Source organism: Malania oleifera, chromosome 5 (genome assembly GCF_029873635.1).
Source record: "Malania oleifera isolate guangnan ecotype guangnan chromosome 5, ASM2987363v1, whole genome shotgun sequence".
In the NCBI taxonomy this organism is placed as follows: domain Eukaryota; kingdom Viridiplantae; phylum Streptophyta; class Magnoliopsida; order Santalales; family Ximeniaceae; genus Malania; species Malania oleifera.
Genome location: NC_080421.1, coordinates 55,058,707 through 55,081,985, shown reverse-complemented (window position 1 = coordinate 55,081,985; position 23,279 = coordinate 55,058,707). Strand labels below are relative to the sequence as shown.

The following is a 23,279-nucleotide window of genomic DNA, read 5'->3' as shown; positions in this document are numbered from 1 at the left end:
TGCTTGTTAAGCTCTATCTAGAATAGATCAAGTCACTATATCTAGAATAGATCAAGTCACAACGAGGTCAAGATAGGAGACTACTTCAAAAATATGAAGGATCAGTCCCCATCTTGGTTAAAATTGGAAAGGCCTCTCACAAGGTTGATCCTTTGGCTTGGATGAAAGTGCATCCTGTTTTTCATGTCAGTTGCCTCAAGCCATTCAACATCGACATTGAAGATCCATGTAGAAGTTAGTCAACTAGAGCAACACTGAAGATAATGCAATCTGACATAAGAGAAGTTGAAGCCATCCTTGCTGACAGAGAGTTCACATCATTAAGTGGCATGAGTTCTTAGTGAGGTGGAAAGTCCTTGGAGATGAAGAAATCAGTTGGATATTAGTGGAAGACTTGCAACCATTCATGGACAGAGTTGAAGAGTACCTAGCGTCAAAGCCTACGAGGATGTCAACCACATAAATGGGAGAGAATTTCACAATCCAAGCTTATTCAAGGCATTATGCTTGCTTGTGACTGCTTGTCTTGTCTGCATGGGATGAGCTAACATCATGTAAATAGTAGCATACAACAACAACAACAAAACCAAGCCTTAAGTCCCACTAGGTGGGGTTGGTTATATGAATCATTTTCCACCAATTTATGCGATCATGGACCATTTCTTTTGATAGATTTAGGGATATTAAATCCTTACTCATTAGCTCCTCCCAAGTTATTTTAGGTCTACCCCTACCCCTTCTATTGCCACCCATAGTAACTAACTCACTCTTCCTCATTGGTTCACTATGTGGCCTACGTTGCAAGTGTCCATACCATCTAAGTCGTCCCTCTTTTATCTTATCTTCTATAGGAGCTACACCTAACTTATCGCGAATATGTTCATTCCTTAATTTATTTTTCAATGTTATACCACTCATCCATCTAAGCATTCTCATCTCGACAACTTTTATTTTTTGGATATTATGTTTCTTTGTTGCCCAACATTCTGATCCATATAGCATAGTTGGTCTTATAGCTGTCCTATAAAACTTCCCTTTCAATTTTAAGGGTATTCTATGATCACAGAACACACTTGAAGCACTTTTCCATTTTACCCAACCTGCTTTAACTCTATGCATTATATCATCTTCAATTTCTCCTTTAGCTTGCATAATAGATCCAAGGTATTAAAATCTACAAGTACTATTTAGTTCTTCATCATCAAGTTTAACTTTGTCTCCAATATTCCTCCTATCATTACTAAAATTACATTTCATATATTCTGTCTTATTTCTACTTATCCTAAGACCTCTAGATTCCAAAGCTTTTCTCTATAATTCTAACTCAACCTCTACTCTGTCCCTAGTTTCGTCAATTAATACAATATTATCTGCAAACAACATACACTATAGAACCTCCTTTTGAATACTCTTAGTCAATTGGTCTATCATTAAAGCAAAAAGATAAGGACTCAAAGCAGACCCTTGATGTACACCTATGGTGATTGGAAATTCTTTAGTTTCTCCATCTATAGTCCTTACACTAGTCATCACTCCATCGTACATATCCTTAATGACAACAAGTATACCTACTACATACACCATTTTTTTTCTAAAACCCACCATAGATCTTCCCTAGGTATTTTTATCATATGCTTTCTCAAGGTCAATAAATGTCATATGCAAGTCCGTCTTCTTTTTCCTAAACTTTTTCATTATTCTTCTTAAAAGATATATAGCTTCTGTGGTAGGTCTCCCAGGCATAAAACCAAATTGATTTTCTGAGACCTTCTTTTCTAACCTTAATCTTTGTTCAACTACCCTTTCCCATAGTTTCATTGTATGACTCATAAGTTTAATTCCATGATAGTTATTACAATTTTGAATATCTCCTTTATTTTTGTATATAGGTATTAAAGTGCTTTTCCTCCATTCGTTTGACATTTTCTTAGTTTTTATAATTGTATTGAGTAAATTAGTTAACCATACAATTTCGTTAGCATGTCCAAACTTCAATTGGGATGTTATTTGGTCCCATAGTTTTCGCATTTTTCATCTTTTTTAGTGCAAACTTAACTTCATTAACTCTAATTTTGTGAATAAATCTCATATTTTTAGTATTTTCCTCATTTGACAATTCTAAGTTTAGGCCTTCTATTTGGTTTTCATTAAACAACTTCTATTTGTTAATTGAGTGTGTCAATGCCTTATTATAGAATGAGAGTATGACTTCTTGATCCTTTTGATGTTTCCTAGTGCTGGAGCTAATGGTATATAAAGCTCTTTTGGGGAGGGTGAGTATTTATCAATATTGTAAAACTCACCAGTGTTTGTTAAACGTGTTTAGCCTACTTGCCTCCCTCATTGAACACATGATGCTTATGGAGCTGTTGTTAATGAATTACTTTGATTCAATGTCTACTACACTCTTGTCATTTGCTTACATGGATTGCTTATTGCTTCTTTTTACTTTTCATACAACTGTTGTGAAAGTGTTCTTGTGGTAAACTGTTGTATACTTTGGTTGAATAGTTATGCAAGAGTGCTTTAGCTAGTGTTGCACAACCCTTCCCACTCCTCCCAAGGTGTGAAGTGTTTGGCCTGTGACATGTGTACATGGGTGACACCTCCTTGGCATTTTATCAAATTTACTCATTGTTTCCAAATAATGTTTCTGTTTTCAAATTTGCATTCTAAAATTATGCAACTTAAACATTTTCATTAATAAAGTAGCTTGCTCTTGTATGCAGTTTGTGCGTGATGATTTGGAGAGTGGATTACTAGCTTATGCTGTATAGAATAGGCTATGTATAGGGTGAAGTGGTGAAGTTTGCACGCATAGTGCTCTTTCCTTTGAAAGTCAGAAGCTTAGCATCTAATGTTAAATTTTTCTTTGAATTAATACATATAAGTTTAACTTTTGAGTTGCCAAAATCTTCATGAAGTTTAGGGTACTAGTAAGGTTCATTCGCTGTCAGCAGTGGTGGAACTCACGTTCAATTCAACAATCAAATTCTCTAACAACTGCCCACATTATGGCTTTCACACACTATTTATAAGAAAGTCTATACACATAAAATTACACACATACCCCTAAAACTATATGAATTACAAACGAACCCATACTTTAAATAAATATGCTAGTTAAACTAAATACATAATAAACTACTAATTAAACCCTACAATCCCTTAACCCACTTCTTCCTAATTATTCTCCAACATGGTACTTCCTAAGATCTTGCTTCTTGTTCTACATCAACTCTCCCCTAGTTGGAAAAAAATTCAGCCTCGAAGTTTGAAATGTTGGAGAATCAAAAGGGAGAAGCAAACTTGGACTCTTTGAAAGCCAGTGCTTGAATAGGACAAGAAACCATGTTCCATTGGCAGCACCATAGACTTGAGTTGAGAATTAGCATCAATGAACACTTCGGGGATGACAAACTCGATGATAGGAATGTTTGAGAGACTTTGGATGTCTTCAAACATATGCATTTCCTTGCTTGTAGTGTTTTCAAGTTGAGTTAATGTGATTGGTTCTTTGTCTTGGTTTATTGGTAGAGTGGACTTCAAAACGATTTTCTTCCCATTATAGAGGAAGACATATGTATTCTCAAGCCCTTGAGTCACACCCAAATCATCCAAGCAAGGAGAACCAAGGAGTACATGGCCAATCTTCATAGGTAGCATATCACACCAAACATTAGCCAAACATTCACCCATTTGGATGGGAACCAAACATCTTCCGTAAACATGTACAATAGAGTTATCAGCCCAAGACATCTCATAATGCTCTGGGTGAGATTCCAGATGAAGCTGCATCTGAGTACCCCATTTATGGAAACCACATTCATTGGACACATTCCATCAATAATGATTTTGCAAACTTTGCTCCACATTTGAGAAAGGTGTGAGAAGCTTGAAATTGTGCCCAAGATATGATAAATGACATTCCTTGGTCCTAAATTTGTCACCATGTTGCTGATTTTATGCATATATATATATATATATATATGTATATGTATATGCTGCAGCTATATAGCACAACCTTTTAACAAAATTTCCGACAAGCCGTACTCCCAATTTCTCAAAAACCATCTTCAATTTACCCTTGATATTGATTGTCCTGCTGAAACGAAACAAAATCACAGAGAAAACTCATAAATTACAGTAACAAAACCTGATTTTTAATACTGGAGGGACAATTTCTAGGGTTTTGTGCCAAAAATTATTGTGCTTGCTTGCAATTTAGTGTCCACAAACAAAATATCTTCTGCATATCAAAATATCATGGAGAAAACACCAATTTCTCATTGTGAGAACCAATTTCTCACGATTCTGGCAGCAGAGGAAGCCTGGCAGAATTGTCACTTGCAGTTGCCGGAGCATGGGGCGCGAGTCACCGGCGGCGAGATTCCAGTGATGAAACTTCAGTAGAGTGCAGATCAGTGGGTGGGGAGCACAGTGGTGGTAGTGGTGTGATGAGAAAAACACAAGGCACTCGGGAATCTTGAAGGCCGATGGCTGGAGTATGTTTGCCTGATGCGTGGGGTTACCTACAGTCGTCGGAGGGCGATGAAAATTGGAGGGGAGGGGTTTCGGGGGGTTCTGTTTTTGGTGATGTGGGTGGTGTTGTAGAGTCTGAGCTGGAAATTAGGGTTTTGAAAAATGGGACACGACTTCAATTTTCTGAAAAGTACAGAAACTGCAGAACTGCTTTTCAGTTTTTTTTTTTTTTTTGACTGAAATTTCAGACTAGAGAAGAATGGGAGAGAGAATGATGGAAGGGAAATAGAGAGGAAAACACAAGAAGGACGAATGTAGAAGAAGAAGAGAGAGAGACAGAACAGAGGATGGAGGGTTAGATACAGGCCAGAGAGTGAGAGAACAGAACAGAGGATGGAGGGTTAGATACAGGGCAGAGAGAGACAGAACAGAACAGAGGCAGAGTAGAAAACCAGAGAACAAGAAGAGAAAAAAGAAGAAGCAACAGCAGAGAGTGAGGGAGAAGTTACAGAACAGAGGAGGAGAAGAAGCAGCAACAGAGGGAGATAGAAGTTGCAGAACAGTGGGGTGAGGAAGAAGAGAAGAAGAGGGGGAAGAAGAAGATTGAAAGGAAAAGATGGAGGAATTGAAATGGATGAAAGAGATCGTGGTTGGGCTCTGATACCAAATGATGCATGGGCAGCATCAAGTTTTGCAGTCCTGGGATAATTAGAAGAGAAGAAGGAAAGGGAAGGGAGGAGAAAGGAGATACCAGTGGGGAACTCACGTTCAATTCAACAATTCAAATTCATTAACTACTGCCTACATCGTGGCTTTCTTACACTATTTATAAGAAAACCTATACACATAAAATTACACACATACCCCTAAAACTACATGAATTGCAAATAAACCCATACTTTACACAAATAGTACAAACAAGCCCCAAAAATACACATAATATTATACTAATTGTACTAAATACATAATAAACTACTAATTATACCCAACAATCCCTTAACCCCCAATTCTTCTTAATTATTCTCGCACATGGCTCTTCCCAAGATCTTGCTTCTTGTTCTACATCAAGATGTCTTCTCTCCTGCTTGTAAATTCCTTTTTTATCTAATGAAGTTCTTTTTCTATAAAAAAAAATATGCCATTTTGTTTGTGCATGTTTGACATGGACAAAAAAAAAAAAAAAAAAAAAAAAAAAAGGAAAGAGAAATATTGTCCTCATTACATGGAGTTTTCCAGCATATAATTTTCTTTTTCTGAATTTTTTGGTCAAAGCTACTTGCTAGGCAGTGTTTTTCTTGACACTTTTGACCTGCTATTCACAGATGGTGGCAACATTGGCTTGACTATGTGAACCAAGATCAAACAAATATCACCAATGATGGATCCTGTTTGTTAGAGCATTGTGATTCAGTTGATTCTAGTGCTTTGAAAAGGCCTTCTGGCATTGACAACTCTGATTTAATATATGATGCACCATCGGAGGACTCCACTGTGGGAATTGAGCTTCATGAGACTCTTGTTGAAGGTCGTGATTATGTCTTACTCCCACAAGAAGTTTGGAACCAACTGTATCTGTGGTGAGTGTGAATGGGAATTTGGCAAGTTGCTTCGCTTGAGGATTTGCCTCCATCTTTTTGGTTTCATGTTTTTCTTTACAATTTTCAGCATTTTCTGAATTATTTGACACAGATGTGGATGGCTATGAACTTATAAAATGTTTGTCATGCTGGATATTATATATAACATTTACATATGTTTTGAGTATGGACTATGGAAAGCTACATATCATATAAAAGACTTTCATTGTTTTAGCCTGTAGGATATGTGTTACCTAAGTTCAAAGAATGTTCAAAGGCAGTGATATAATCTCCTCTAGTGCAATGTTGGATGATGTGCCGGTTGACAAGGTCTAGATCGAGGGAATACTTGTTCAAGGAAAGAGCTACCCTGGCGTAAATGTTTAATATAACAGACAATTTATTTAGAGCCGATCACATACTAAAATACCTGACTGTTTCTTACTTTATAAAAGAGCTAGCTAATTCTGAAAAGAAATATTAAAATATATTTCTTTTCTCTGGAAACCTCTAAAATTTTGCAGTGAACTAAAGTCATCTCTGCAATGATTGAAAAGTTCTAATTGTGCAATTGCAATCTAAAATTGTTGTTAGATTACCACTTTACATAAAAGCTTAAGTTGTTAGGTTGTGGGCCAACAATGTATTGGCCTTAGCACTCCCCTGCATGTGCAGTACAAGTGCACATGGAGAGATAAACAAACGATAAACACCATCCATTACAGGGAATAAAATAATTCTTAACGAACAAACAATAAATGGGGGCAACAAGGCTAGAAATGAGGAGGTCAGGACTTCCTGGCAACCATAGCTTTGATACCATGTTAGATTACCACTTTACCTAAAGCTTAGGCTGTTATGTTGTGGCTTGTGGGCCAATGATGTATATCAAGCCTTAACAATTGTGAATTCTTTTCATTTATTTTCATGAGCTGATGGGGACTTAAAATGGGTCCATGCCCATGAATGACCAGAATTATCCAGTTGAGATGGAAGTCTGCAAAAGCCTTCCTTATATCTGCAGTACACTTGTATTGAAGTAATGACACTTGACTGGTCAAAACCTTAATCCACGCCATAGTGGTTATAACTTGGTTTTTCTTTGAAATAACCAATGGCTGTTAATACAGCTTTTTGTTTCTTTTGGAGCTATCTTTACATGGCTGCCAAGTGTTTTGAAATTGAATTATTTTAGATAGTGCCATCCTTCTTTAGTGATGTGTTGATGAAGTATTAAGGATTAATATTAGCATTTGTTTTTAGGTACGGAGGGGGCCCAACATTAGCGAGGAAAGTGATCAATTCTGGTCTCTCTCAGATGGAGTTAGCTGTAGAGGTGTACCCTTTGCGTCTTCAACTCCTTGTGACGCCAAAAGGTGACCAGTCGACGATAAGAATAAGCAAGAAGGTATGATGCTAGGTGTTATGATGAATGATTTTTATCCGTAACTGCACTGCACACACCAACTCCAATTGACATATAACACATGTGCTTGCTGAACAGCTTATCTGAAGATCTACCATTTTGGGCAGGAAACAGTCGGAGAACTTCACAGGAGAGCGTGTGAAATTTTCGATCTTAATTCGGAGCAAGTAAAATGTTCAAACACACAAGCTCTTCTTTATGCTGTATTTTCAGATCTTCTTTGGTCAATATTTTTTTTTAGAAGAGAATACGCTATTTTAGTAATTATGTGGCGTAAGTGGGGGTGTTCTTGTTTTTCAATTTTTTTATTATTAATATAGAAGAGGGCAGACCTGCAGCTGTACATAAGCTCTAGGAAAACTGCCACCTGGCTTCTTCTTTTTCTTTTCTTCTGCCCCCCATCTCTAACCCCAAGTGCTGAATTTTCTTCATTGAATATTCGACTTATTATATATTTACTACATCGTATCAGAGCATTGATCTTCCCTAAATCTGATTTATCTGAGTAGATTTTGGACACCCTGTTTTCTCTTTTTTCTTATCTTTCTCTAATTTTTCTCAATTCTGCTTCTGTTTGGTTTGAAATCTGTTTAGGACACTCTTGCTGTTGGTTCAGATGTGCAGCATCCTTGGTTGGATGCTGTGTGTGTCTGTTGTGATTTGCTGACATAAAAATTACTTGCATACTGATTCAAGCATTCTGCTGCTGTTGTTGTTCTGATCTTCTAGTGGCTGTTTGTGGCATGATTCAATTTTTGATACTGCGTGTATTGATGATTGATTGTTTGCAATCTTGTGTCATGGATGATCTCCATGAAAGCTAATTGCAAGGTAAAAATCACTCTCTTGTAGTTAACCTGTATGAGAAGTTTTTCAAATATGATCAAGAAGGTAGGTTTATCAATTAGCATCTTTGAAGGGTATACAGGAGGAACTCAACATTTATCAACCAGCTAGCTCTGAGATTGAGATGATTAAGAGGCAAAGAGCCAGAGGTTATTTGATAGGAAAAGAAACTTTATTGAGAATCAGAAGAAATAGTTGCAAAAAAGGAGAAAGGGGAACAGAGGTCTGCATTCAAGAGGAAAAGAAGAAAATAAAACTACATTAACCTAATCAAGCAATCATTCTGGACCATAAGCCCAAAGGGAAGCCAAGTACCTAATCCTATCCCAAGGAAATTGCACTGATATAAAAATTCTAGCATATCTTTCTAGCCAAATTCCTTATAATGCAGCACAATGAGCACACTTCCACAACCATTTAACATCCTTGCCTTTCCCAAATCCATCAAATGAAATAGTCAAAAGATTTTCCACCAAATTTGGATAGGGTGCATATTTCACCAAGATCCCATAAAGAGTATTCCACAAGATCCTTGCAAAAGAACAATGAATAAACAAATGAGACACATCCTACTCTGGAGCAGTTTGTTGGTGTCAATTCTATTAAGGGTCACCAGTCAAACAAACACCTTTTATCTTAGAAGGAACTTTAGCCTCCCAATTATGTCAATAAAGAGGGATAACCTCATCACCTTACTAAGATAAACGAAGAAAGATAATACATGAATAAATGAATAATCCCTTGAAGAATCAAAAGATCAAACTCTACCCTCACTCCTACTCTAGATATGGTAACCTAGACAGCTCCTCCACGGCTCCACCTCTCCATCATTCAAAACCATTCCAAAATGCAAGATCCAATAAAAGAAATCCCTCTCAAGAATAAGAAATGAGGAAATCACATTCTTAGGACAGGAAGAAAGAAAATATAAACAAGCAAAGTAATAAGATAATGCTCCCCACCCCCAACCAACCTTCCCAAAATGTAACAATGTTACCTCTACCAAGCTTTGTAAGGGGAAGAAAAGAAGGATAAACATGGGAAAAGGACTCTCTAAAGAGTGTCTAATGCCCATAGTAGCATCCACCCATTATTTTGTAAGCCATATTTACTTTTCATTACCAGGTGCTGGAGAGAATTTACCTCCCAAGGGAAACCTCCACAACCATTTAACCAACAAGGAAATCTTTTTAGACACCAAATTACCAGGACCCAACCCTCTTTCTTCCTTTGACCTACAGACCACCTCCCAACTAACCAACTGATCTCTCCTTTTCCCAACACATGACCTATGAAAATCCCTCATAATCCTCTCTGGTTTTTGACAGAATCTTATAAAGAGATTCAAAAAAAAAAAAAAAAAATGCAGCATAATAGCAGAAAGGCTGGTCTGGATGAGAGCGATTCTACAACCTAAAGAAACGAAGTTCCTTTCCAACCATACAACCGCTTACCTACCTTAGACGACAAAATTGGATCCCAAAAGGCTAATGAATGAGGCTTACCACCCAAAGGAACTCCTAGATAGATGGAAGATCACTCTAAAACACCACACCTAGCTAGGGAGGTCAGCTCCAAATCCCTCTTGGGGCTAACATTAACTGGTTTAATACCACTCTTCCCCTTATTAATTTTAAGACCAGAGACACTCTTAAAAAATTTGTAGAATAGTGAGAATGTTCAGAGCATGGTTTTAAATAAAGGCAGCGACTGTTACGTAACGCTGTTACATAACCGTTTTTTGGGTTACCGAGACTGTTACACACCGCGAAATCGGTGGGAAGAAAATTCACGGCTGTAGCAGCCGTTACGTAACCGCTATAGGACTGTTACATGAAAAAAATATTTTAATTTTTACTTTTTCTTCTCACTTTTTCCCTCTCTTTCATATATCATTCTTAATATACCTAGTGGCGAGAGAAGGAAAAGATTGTAATGAGGATGACAATGAAACAAAATTTACTATTTCTTTAAATACTCACAATAGATGCATTAATTAACAATTTGAAAATACTAACTTGCTAGGGAAAATATTTTATTTTGATAATATTAGTAATGTGATATTTATGTTCTATATTTTTCAATTGCAACCTTCTTTCTTTTCTAGCTATTTTATATTTGTATTATTCGTATGTCTTATGTGTCTAATAGATTAATGGAGTGTATAATGTATTTTGTTTTATTAATTAATTTAGCACACATAAGAATTTATCACAGATAAGAACAATGAGAAGTATAAATACGCGCACACGTAATTTTTCAATCAATGGTGGTTTAAAGCAAATGTAAACTTGTTGCCCTTACCAAATAACTTAGTTGTTCGAACTAAAGGATTCAAAATACACTAAAAATCTTTCTAAGAAGGGCTAAAAGTTTAAAACATGCAAGTACACTAATATGCACAAGGTTGTGTGTTCTTCAAAAAAATTCACGGCCGTTACATCCGCTTCCCGTTATATAACACATCCACTACTCCCGCTTCTTGTTACACCCGTTACCGTTTCGATACACTACCCCCTACTGCAATATAAAGCCATGGTTCAGAGTCAACATAGTCATCTAAGAAAATAATGATGTCATCTGCAAATTGCAAATGAGACACTGCAACCTCCTTCTTACCCACCTTAATATGCTTCACAACCCCATTATCTGTGGATATCTATCAATCTACTCAACACATCCACCACAAAGACAAATGGAAAGGGGGATAATGGATCTCCTAGCCTGATTCTCCTAGAAGAAGCAAACCAATCTTTAGGCTGTCCATTAATATTTAGTAATTGCCGAAGAATAAATATTAGGACACCCCCTAATCCAATTCCTCCCCCTAATTCCAAAGCCTTTTTTGTTAAACACTCTATAAAAGAACCCCCAACTAACTCATCATAAGCCTTCTTGAGGTTTCACAATGCACAAAGTACTTTCAGCGTTGTTCATAAAAGAACCCCCAACTAACTCATCATAAGCCTTCTTGAGGTTTCACAACACACAAAGTACTTTCAACATTGTTCATTGCATATTTTTTCATCGTTCCAAGTTATCTTGTTTGTGTACTAGGCATCCATAAACCCTAGAGGAATTCCTCCCCTTGTCAGTAGATTTATCCCCCCTATAGATTTAGCCCCTTATCATTAGTAATCCTCTAAATATCATCCTGGCAGCAGCCCTCTTGAACCAAAAGTGCAGGTGCATCAACTGAAATCCCAAGGCTAACCAAATTACTATTGTCCCTGATCGGAATATACCCAAACACGCTGTCAACCCTCTTTGCTGCCCTTTGAAAGACATGGATCTCCCTTTCCACAATATGGATGTGGCATTAAAGGGTAGGGCAGGATCCTTCTCCATATGAGATTTAGTTTTATAGGGCTTATGTATTCCCTTCCTAAAACTCAAAATGGGCTATTTACCCTTGTTTTTGAGGGTCACCGTCCCCCAATTCTTCAATGTTGAAGCTTGATGCTTCATAATCATTAAAAGATTCCTTATTAACTTATACATATCTGAGGGCATGGGTTTCAATTAACTGATCAGCAACCAACCTCTTTTAGATTGTTAAGCTCATCATCCTCCTCCTCACTGAACTCTTGGTCGATGGAGAATAATAACCAACCCCCATCATCATTTCCTTACCCTTTACTTTCATAACATCAAGCTCTTTCTCCTTAAATTCTCATCTTGACTTCTCTGATTTTTACATTATTTTGATCTAGCAGATCACAACCCCCACCATTCTCAGAACAATGCTCTACACCAGCCCCTTAACTCAAATGTGTAGTTGGCAAGGCATTGGAGAGGATAATTAATGTACTCCCACCATGTTAATTTTTTTAGGGGACACATAATTTCTCTGTTGTTAGGTCCTCCTTGGATGAGTCTATTTTGAGTCCATAAAAAATTTCTCGTCCCTCCTCATGTGTTGGTCCTCCTATTCCTACCTTTATTCCTTTGGAGAAAACTTCCACTTGCCTTTTGAAATCATTAGTTACTGACATAGAGAAACAGTTGAGGGTTTATGAGGAATGGAAAGGGGGCACATACATCATTACTAACATGTAGTTGCTTCTTTTCCCTTCATTGTTTCGACTTCTGGTTCCCAATGTGACTTGGACTTGCCAATTGCTCATAGGAAATGTTCCTGAACATGTATTAAGCAGTAGTTGCTTATCTTACATTATGTCTTGTTTCTTCACTTCCCTAGTCCTATGTGTTCTTTTGCCTGCCCATTTCCTTGGTTTCTATTCTTCCCCCATGTGATGATGGATGTGGAAATGGAAGCCTTGACCCTTTGAGAGACTTGGGATTTGGTGGATATTTCTTCTACGAAGGAGTTGGTTAGGTGTCGTTAGTTTGCACCATCAACTATCTTTTTGACGTCTCCATTGAATGCGTTAAAGCTCAATTGAAAGCCAAGGGGTACACCCAAATAAATGGTATTGATTATTTTGAGACCTCCTCCCTTTTGTTTCTTGACTAAATGCTATTTGTTTTTAGTCTCATTGGTGGTTAATCTTGATTTGTCCTTGTGCCAATATGTGAACATTGCCTTCTTGTATGGAGATTTGCAGGAATACGTATACATGGAGCATCCTCCCAAGTATGTTGCTTAGGAGAGGACCATATGGAGGTTGCATAATGCCATTTATGGTCTTAAGTAGTCTCCTTGAGCATGGTTTGACAAGTACGGTGATCTTTGCATTTGATTTAGAGCTGCTTTGATCATTTGGTCTTTTTTTTGTAAAAAGGAGAGAGGCGTGGTACTTCTAGTAGTTTATATTGGTGATATATGAATGTGACTGATTAAAGTGGATTACTGATGTTAAGCAGTGGCTTGAAGCAAAATTTCAAATCAACGACTAGGGTACTCTGCGTCACTTTGTTAGTATTGATATTGTACGGTGTAAGAAAGGGTTAAATCTATCTCAGCAAAATATACCCTGGACTTGCTAAGCGAGAAAGGTGTGTTTGGGAGTTAAATTAGTTGATACTCCAACGAATACAAACATAAGTTTGTCTTGAGGATGTTGGACTGGACTTCGAAGACACATGTCGACATAGGCAATTGGTTGGCAAGTTGATCTACTTGAATGTCACTAAACCTAATATATTTTTGGTTATGGGGGTGGTGTGTCAACTAATGGAAATTCGCAAACAACCATTGGGATGCTATCTGTAGGAATCTAAGATATCTCTTAGTCTATCCTTGCACAGGTTTGATATATAAATATAATAGAAACTGTACCAATGCTTGGGCTGGCTTTGTTGACAAAGGCCCACTAGTTATCCACAATACTAGTTATCCACGGTACATTCATGGGAGGCGATATTGTTATCTTGTGTAGCAAGAAACAACTACTGTAATAAGATCTAGTGCTGAAGTGGAATACTGAGTTGTGGTTCATAACTTATGTGGTTGAAGTCTGTCATGTCAAATATGGGGTTCTTGGTAGTGAAGCCTATATATATGTTGTGTGATAGTCAAGCTGTGACCAGTGTTTTTTGAGAGGACAAAGCAAATTGAAGTTTACCCTCATTTTGCGAGGGATGTTGTCTTGAAGAATGTTGTAAAGGCGTTGTTTGTGAAATTTGAGGATCAGTTAGGCGACGAAAAAAAGGCTTTATTGAAGCTTGCCTTGTATATTGACTGTACCAAGCTGGGGTTAGTGATATTTATACGCTCCCAGGCTCCAGCTTGAGGGAGAATGTTAGAAAAGAATAGGCTATTCTAGTAATTATGTGGTGAGAGGGGGGTATTTTTTTGTCCTTTTTTTTTAATTGATATAATATATAATAGTGCAGACCTGGAGCTTTATGTAAGCTCTGGGGAAACTGCTGCTTGGCTGCTGTTTCTTATCTTCTCTTCTCTATCTCTAACCCTAAGTTCTGAATTTTCTTAATTGAATCTTTAATGTAATTTCAGATTTAAAACAATTTTAATTTTCAAAATTTCAGCTTTTGAGCATCCATATTTTCCTGTGTTTCAGGTCTGCGTTTGGGATTATTATGGCCATCGGAAACATGCTTTGATGAATGATATGGATAAAACACTTGATGACGCCAACATACAGATGGATCAGGATGTAGGTTGCTTTCTGGCATCCATTTTAAAACCAGTATATACCTTTTGGGAAAAAAAGTTCTCCATTCAATATGCTCTATGTTGATATTCCCTGCTGGCTGCTAAATGCATATGAAATCAAGCATAAAATTACTTGTCATTCTTTGTATGCAATCAGTATTTGTGGTTTGAGAATGTAATTCTGTGTGTCATCTATGTTGACTTTAGTCATAATTACCTTAATTTGGCAAGTATATTTTAAGGCAATATTATTGAAGAAACATATCCTCCATTCTCATGTTTTCTTTAAGAGTGATTTTGGGCTCCAAAGATAACAGTTTGTTTTTTTTTTGTTCTAGTTAAAACATGTTATATGATTTGTATGTGTATGAAGACTTGCACACTAATATGTTATCAGTTATCTACAATTAACATCTCGCTTTCTGTTTCTCTCTCTCTCCAAATAATTTCTGAACAGATTCTGGTGGAGGTCGTTAATAATGTCAGTAGTACTGCATTTGGAAGTTGCAGAAGTTCTGTTCAGGAAAATGGATCTGCAGATAAGGAAGCTACTTCTGTTCTTATAGAGCCTTCTAAGTCAAGCTTATCAATTGCAGGAGGTTTAGCTGCAAGCAAGAATGTGTCTAGGAGCTGCAGTTCAGAGCTGTCACAGAGTCAAAATCTGACTTCCCCACTTAGAGATTTGGATAACACAAATGGGGTCAGTGGTGTTAGTACAAGAGGGTCTTCTGGCGGCCTGATTGGGCTGTTGAATCTTGGGAACACTTGTTTTATGAATAGCGCAATTCAATGCCTTGTTCATACACCAGAGTTTGCCAGATATTTTCGGGAAGATTTTTATCAAGAGATAAACTGGCAGAACCCTTTAGGCATGGTTGTAAGTTTCTGATTCAATATTATATATTTGGAGGTTATATTTAATTTTTTTCATCACAAATTTTTGATTTAGTTCAAATGTTGAGTGCCAGTGGTAAATTCTGGTTTGATAGATTTTTTGTTCAATTATTGGAATTATTTTTTGGTAAATAACATATTGTTGTCCTCAAGGTGCTATCACTGCCAAATCCTATGTCCTCCACCCCTGGATTTTCTATTTGGATCCAAGAAAAACTGATTGTTAGTGTTGTTGTTGTTTTTGTTTTTTGTTTTTAAAATTTTTAATTTAATTTTTTAAAAATCAAGGGATTATCATTGATCATCTCCTCCACCCTTCTTTTCCTATTCACAAATCTTATAGCATATGAGTTAAGTGTAGAGTCCTGCAAGGTTATGTTGTATGGGTGGGACTCCCAGGAGTTGCATTAATGCTATCTTTGGCATTCAACTGTTGTGTTGGAGTCCAAATTTGATTCGGATTACCTAATTCCAGAGGTATCTAAGCTATACAGAAAAATGCCATAAACACCATTTATCCACCAGCGCAATGTACTTGGAAACTGGGTTTTCCAAACCTAGACCACCCTCTCACTTTGTCCTACAATGGTCTTAAATTTCGATTTCAACTGTAATTTCCAGCCTTAGAAATTTCCATCTTTTGAAGACTGGAAATTTCAGCATTGATGCTAATTTTGATTTTGATTTTCAATTGTAAAAAATGATGGAAATTAGTAGTAAAAATGGAATTCTTTATGGAACTCTAGAAACTATTATTAGATATAATAATGCAATATTATACATCGTGGACAGGTATTTTGGTGTATAAGGTGCAATACCTGTAATATAATAATCATATTAAGCATATTCAATTAGTTTAAATGGAATTATCAAGTGAATATTATTTAAATTCAGATTATTAAGAAACAAATGGTCAAATGCAATGTTATAGCTAATATCTAGGTTTAATTTTTCATATAATTTCAAATCATTAATTTTTTTTTTTAAACAAAATTTCATTGAAATCTCAAGATTTTGATAAATTTCAGATGATTCATGAAAATTTGATGAACAATTTGTCAAAGGGAAATTGATTTGACACTTCACTTTCAAGGGTGGTCAAAAGCGGAAATTTTGATGGAAATTTCAAAAGTTTCTTGGAAATTTAAGACCATGATTCCCAACTAGCCAAATGATCCATAGAACCCCGAACCACAGCAATTCTCTTATTAACTTTTCTAAGTTCTGGGCAACACTAACGAGGACTGAAAAGAGAAAAAATAAAGAGGAATGCATGTCAAAGAATCTTAAAGTAAAATTGTTCCCCTTGAAGGCTTCAAACTCCTAGCCACTATAGGATCCTAAAAGGACATTATGATTACTGCCCAATAAAACACCTAAATAGGGAATGTGCCAGCTATGAATAGCATACCCTGTCAACCCCTTAAACCTGTGTAAAAGGCCTTATACCAACCAAACCATGTAGAAAGATTAACCTTTTAACCTTTAAACTTTTTCAAACACTTGCAAAAAGTGAGCAAACTAGCAAAAGAACCTTTGTGAGAAATCAAACAAATAGTATCATTAGCAAGCAAGAAACGATGACACATCATCAGAACTACACCCTATGGACCTCCACTACATCCCTCTGCACGCACAGCTAATCATCCTGCTAAGAACATTTACCATGATTAACCCCCTTCGAAGTGCTAAACCACAATTTAGGTTCACCATTAACTATCACTGAATAAAGGGTTTTGGAAAGGCAACCCCCAATTGACTTTGTCTAGAATCAAAATCTTTCCTCCCTATTTCCCAGTCCAAAAAATTCCAACTTTCCCTATCATATGTTTTTCAAAACCCAACTTAAGAACAACCCTCTTCCTTTGACTATGCTTCATGTCCTCCTCATCTTCACTAGCTACCAATGCTGCATCTGAACTCTGGGAACCCCTATAAAAGCAATTTGGTAACAAGCAATGATAACATCCAAAGCCTCACTTAGCCTATTTCGTTGGCACCTTAGCTAAAATGTTGTTTATTCTAGTTGCTAGATTGATACACCTAAAAATCCCTCACCTTAATGGATTTATGCGTCTTGGGTTGTGAAGGTAATAAAAGTAGAATTAACGTTTCTTCCCACAATCCCATTATCAAAAAACTATCTATAAATGCTTATGTGAAGGTAATAGAAGTAGAATTAACATTCCTTCCTACAATCCCATTATCAAAAAACTATATAAAAATGCTTATGTAATCAGAAAATAAAAGGAAAACAAAAAAGGGCGAATTTATCAACCAAAAGAAGATAATGGCGGAGGATTAATATGGGAGTTGTGCTGAATATTGCACACAATTACTATTCTCTGTAATATAGTAGATCACTGTTCATGAGCACTATAGCTGTAATGTTCACTAGGATATTTTGGGGTTATTCCTACGAGTTGAAAAGGAGGTTGCAGGAGTGAAATGAAGTGTTATTTGTGTCCGAGATTAAGCACAGTGAAGGCTATAGGGATTTCTTTGAAGCTCTACTGCAGCTCTCATCTGAGCAAGGCAAGGAGATTATATTTAGATGTTCAGACTGTGGTGTCTTGAACATAATTAGCCACAAGATGTTAATGAAGGAGCAGAGTGGGGGTTCGAGGCAACCAGAGATACTATCCTTCGCAGAGGTCGCCAGCGATGTGCCAGCGAGGGGAAGGATGGTTTCAAAAGGAATGATGGAGAATCTTGTGATTTTAGGAAAGACTTTCCAACTTTCCTACCCAGATGCAATTTTAAATTTTCTTCCAAATATAATTCTGGGCTTGGGAGAGGGAAGTTTGGGCCTGTTACTAGTGGGCCTCTTACAGTCAGTAAATGGGGTTAAAAGGAAAGAGAACAGTGGGCCAAGCTTTATCCAAAGGGGTGTTGGGTCTGTCTTAGAAGATAAGAGATCAGAGGTTAGTACCCAAGTCTGAAAGAATGATGAAAAAACCAGCAAGGAAAATACTGAGACCATAATTGTGGAAGTAAATACAGAAATCTGCCCAGAGGTGAAGGTTTCCAACGAGCATACTCAGGTTAAAGGATATGACTGATCTTCCCAAATACCTGGATATGGAATCAGGGGTGGAGAAGGCTGAATTGGCTGAAGGGGAAGTAGAGATACCTTATGAGGTAACTAGGCTGCAGGCCTGTATAGAGGACCTGGTACAACAATCAATGCAGCAGAAAGAGGGCAGGTTCTCTTAACTGACCCAAGTTGCAGCAAAGGCACGCATTCAGTTGTATATGAAGATACTTAAATTGACGAGTTCAGTGAGGATGAGAAGTGCTCAGAAGCAGATGATAACCTAAGCAGCTTTTGTGATTCTGAGTTCGACCTTTTAGTTGATCAGTTGAGAAGGGAGTTAGATATGGGAGGAGAAGATAATTGGGAAGAACTTCTTGGACATTTGGGTTTTGATGAAAAAGCAGAATAATTATTACTGAGTAAGAAGCAGTCTCACATACCTTAGCTTGCACCAGAAGAGAGTTCTTTTGTCCTCTGAAATCGGGCAAGGATAAGATAGTTCTTTTACGCTCAAGTGTGATCAAAAGACAACTTTGATTGATGAGGGGTATTTGTCTTCTGCTGCTGAGCTTATTCTTATTAAGGTGGGTGTTGGTGTTAGTCCTTTAGGTTTCGGGAGGGGCAATGATGAGGAGATAGCTGCTCCAATGGGCAATTGGAATTCTTCGGAACTTGGAAAAGATATTCTTCCTATTCTTGTTCAGTCCTTTTCTGATGATTCTTTATGCTACAATGAGGGAAACTTTGGTGTTGGTTGAGGGGTTAATGAGAGGGACTATAGAGACTTGAATGAGCTCTTAAATGTTATGGGGCTGAAGTTAGTGAGTCCTACAGGAGTTAGAGTTAAATTGGGGGTGAGACGGTGAGTCCAAAAACTTACGAGAGGCAAAAAAAGGGAGGTGGAAAAAGAATTAAAAATTTTGATTTCTGCCATCAATTATGGAGGAGGGAAGGGGGCAGGGAAAGGGGGTAAGCGCGTTAGACTATGAAGACTATTAGTTGGAATGTTAGGAAGAGAAGTTTGATTAGGTAGGTTTTGTTAAGGAATTCCCTTGATATTGTCTTAATCTCAAAGACTAATCTTGAGTTAATAGATGGGAAGGGTGGTCTTAGGATTGGGATTTTGTACCTTCTTGGTGTATGGTGGGGCGGCATTCTAGTGTTGTGGGACACTAGGTCTATTACTAGTGGGTTTCTTATTTCTTTCTGTCTTGCTTGACATTAGAGATAGGGGTCAATGGTGGATTTCCTTTGTGTACAGTCTCTCTAGGCCTGCTCTTAGGGGAAATTTTTGGGATGAGCTATATTTTGTTTCTAGATTATGCTCGCCGAGGTGGTTATTGGGTGGTGATTTTAACGCAGTCTGGTTCCCTCGGGGAAAAAAGAGGGGTGGCGAGGTTAATGTCTCTATGCAGAAGTTTGATTTGGTTATCATGAAGTGTGGGTTGAGGGATCTTCCTTTGGGCAAATGCCAATTTTACTTGGTTAGTGAGTTGGGTTAGGGAGGTTGCTAATAGAATTAATAGGTTCTTGTTTTCCATTGACTGGGAGGAGGAGTTTCCTAATCTTTCTCAAGTGGTGTTACCTAGACCCACTTTTGATCATTTTCCTATCTTGTTGGAATCTAGGAAATTTCCTTGGGGCCCCACCCCATTCAGGTTTGAGATATGTGCTTAGAGCATAGCTCCTTTTAGACCTTGGTCAGGGACTTGTGGACTGAGGAAGTGGAATGGGTCTAGGAGGGTTTTAGATTTATGAAGAAGTTGAAGAGGTTGAAAGAGTTGAAAATGTGGAATAAGAAGGTGTTTGGAGATATTAGGATTAAAAAGTCTATTATTCTAGGAGAGTTAGATAGAAAGGGAGGAATGATCCTTTCTAGGGAGGAAGAGGTTGAAAATGTTTCTCTGAAGAAAAAATTGGAAGAGCTAATTTTTAAGGATATGAGAAGTTGGAGGCAGAAGACAGTTTAAATGGGTTAGAGATACTGACAATAATTCTAAATTTTTTCATAGGATAGCCAATGGAAAAGTGAAGAAGAATTTGATTAGGGAGTTGAAGGGGTTATTGTTTCATATGCTGATGTAACTGCCTCTAAGGAGGATGAGAGTAGACTAATGGTGGAAGGATTAGAGTGGGATCCTTTGCTTGTTGATAGGATAGTTTGATTAGAGAGACCTTTTGAGGAAGAGGAAGTTATGGCTATAGTTTTTGGGATGGAGAGGAATAAAGCTCCTGGGTCGGATGGTTTTCATTTAGCTTTTTATCAAGATTGTTGGGTGGTGGTGAAGAATGACCTGATGAAGGTTTTCAATGAATTCTATTGGAATGGGGTTTTAAGAGTATTAATTCTACATTTATAACTTTAGTGCCTAAGAAAAGTAGGTTTATCAAGATCTTTGACTATTGACCGATTATTTTAGTTTCGAATGTTTATAAAATAATCACCAAAGTGTTAGCTAAGAGGTTAAGTGTGGCGCTTGATAAGACTATTTCTAAAGCCCAAAGTGCTTTTGTGGGGGGTAGACTGATTGCAGATGCAATCGTGATTGTGAATGAAATCGTTGAGGATATGAGGAGGAAGAAGAAGGGGCTTGTTTTTAAGTTGGACTTAGAAAAAGCTTATGATAGAGTGAGTTGGAGCTTTATGGATAAGATTTTTTGTGGAAGGGGGTTGGAGAGAGATGGCGTAGATGGATGAAAGGCTGTATGTCTAATGTGAATGCAGTGATAGTGAATGGTGAGCCCAAATTTTAGATGCTCTTCGAAAAGTGCATGAAAAGCTATATCTCATATTTACCCTCTCTTTGTTCCCTATACTAAATTTTTTTGGGGTAAGGGTTGTAATATCTGTTTTTGGAAAGACCTATGGATGGGGGAATGTTGTTTTTTCCACCTCTTTTTCTTGCCTTTTTCGATTGAGCAAAGGCAAAAATGATCCCATTTCTTCATTTAGAATAGACTCGGACGGTCCTTTACCCTTTTGGGATTTCCATTTCAGGAGAGCCTTGAATGATAGGGAAACAATTGAGTTATCTTCTTTATTGATTATGTTGAATAATTGTTGGGTATCTTCTGAAAATGATAGCTGATATTGGTTGTTGGATTCTTTGGGAGACTATTATTGTAAATCTTTCTTTGAATTCTTGGTTAGGACAAATTCCTATTTTCCTCTTTATTTGTTAGGCCTGCTTGCCACCGCTCTTGCTCCTCCGACTGACCATGTGAAATTTGATCTCTTAAACCACAATCTCTAATAAACAAATCAAAATTCTGCGCAGTAGTAATAACCCTATCTCCTCCCTTATACTCTTGAGGAAACCTCACAACATTAAAATCACCTCTTACTATCCAATTAGGAGTGCAAAAGCTAAAAACAAAATAATGCTCATCCAAAAAAGCAATTTTAAAGACAGTCTAGAAGCCTTTTACTTTTACCAATATACAGAGAGAAGAACCCTACTTAACTGTCCACTTTAAAAATAAAGCAAGTGTCCCACAACACCATAATACCACCTGCTAACCCTTGAGAAGGTACAAAAGCCTAATCCTCACAATGTTCTTCCGAAATCCTTGTGACAACCCCCATGTCTACAATCTCAAGCTTAGTCTTCTACTCCAAAACAATATCAAGAGAATATCTAAGTAATACCTCTCCAAGTAAAACCTTTCTAATTAACCCTCTCTTTCTAAAGTCCCCTAGGCCTCAAACATTCCAACTGATGATCTTTATAATTTTACTCGTTTCCCTCCCTTTCCAACTTCCCTCCCTCCCGTGTAATTGATAGAAGAAACTAGGTTCTTTAGCTCTTTTTGGACCTTCATTTTTTTCTGCTCATATATTCTAAATTGAAAGCCAATTTCACCTCGGCCCCAACGGGGGCTAACTAATTTTAGACAAAGTACTCAAGGAGTTTATTTGGATTAGAAAGACTCTCTCTCTATCTCCCAAAACCAATACCAGAAGTGCCTCCCCTAGTAGAACCCTCCCTTTGGCATAAAGTGTCAAAAGGAAAAATGGATTGAACAAGAAGGGAAACAACACCTTTGTTAGATTTAGAAGAATTTGAATCAATCATAGAGATAGCTTCCTCTTCATCAATACCACCTCTTCACTAACAAAAGGAATAGGGTTAGGGACAGGGGACAAAGACCCCTTATTAATCACGTCTTTCTTCTAGTTTACGTTGTGTTTAATACCATTTTATTCCTACTTGCACAGTGCCAAAAATAAATTGAGTACTCTTTCCCCCCAAATTGATGCGAGTATTGCGTGTGAACATCACATTGCCCCAAGGCTTCCATTCTTTACTTTCAAAAAGTCCATTTGTGAATTGTGCCAAGGTATGCCCTCCATCCAAATCTAAGTCAGCTCTTTGTTGATCAACCAACAATTCCTTCTCAGACTCACAAATGCTATTTGAGTCATCTTCAATATCAGAGACCTTTGATCCCTTCCCTTGCATTTGGTGCATAAAGTTCCTCCCCTCTATTATCAAGAATCTCTAAATCCCTTTTAATTCCCCATCAGCTGAATTGAGAGATGGTCGTATGTCACTAGTAGAAGAAACATTTCCCCTCTTGTTGTTCCATGTAGCCTTACCTTACCTAGATTCTCCTCCTTTTCCTTCAAGTCTCCTTGGCAATGTGCCTCTGAATCCTCTCCCTTTAGTTTCTTTGGAGGGCTTTGCCTTACCTCCTTTATTAAATTTTCCCCCATTTCAACTCCACCAACATTAACCACTTGGCCACTAAAAGAGGAGCCCTAATCAATTAAAGCACCTATCGTTAGTGCAAGAGGGTCTCAGATCCACCTCTTGGAGAGAGCTAGAGGCCACAATATTTTTACCTTTCTCAACTCTTTTAATAACAACCCTTCTCAGCCCATAATTGAGAGGCTCAGTTTTTCAACTCTCATTGCTTGTGTTAGAAGTAATAATT

General features: G+C 37.4%; 1 protein-coding gene across 4 annotated transcripts in view; it reads left to right on the top strand.

Moving 5' to 3' along the window:
* Positions 1-23,279, top strand: part of LOC131156307 (ubiquitin carboxyl-terminal hydrolase 5) — a 73,625-nt gene that overhangs the window by 9,237 nt on the left and 41,109 nt on the right. For all 4 annotated transcript variants that reach the window (XM_058109883.1, XM_058109880.1, XM_058109882.1 and 1 more), the window contains exons 2-6: positions 5,805-6,059; positions 7,323-7,467; positions 7,593-7,652; positions 14,316-14,411; positions 14,868-15,287. In XM_058109883.1, the coding sequence (XP_057965866.1) occupies positions 5,805-6,059; positions 7,323-7,467; positions 7,593-7,652; positions 14,316-14,411; positions 14,868-15,287 (976 nt within the window). The remainder of the gene's footprint in view (positions 1-5,804; positions 6,060-7,322; positions 7,468-7,592; positions 7,653-14,315; positions 14,412-14,867; positions 15,288-23,279) is intronic.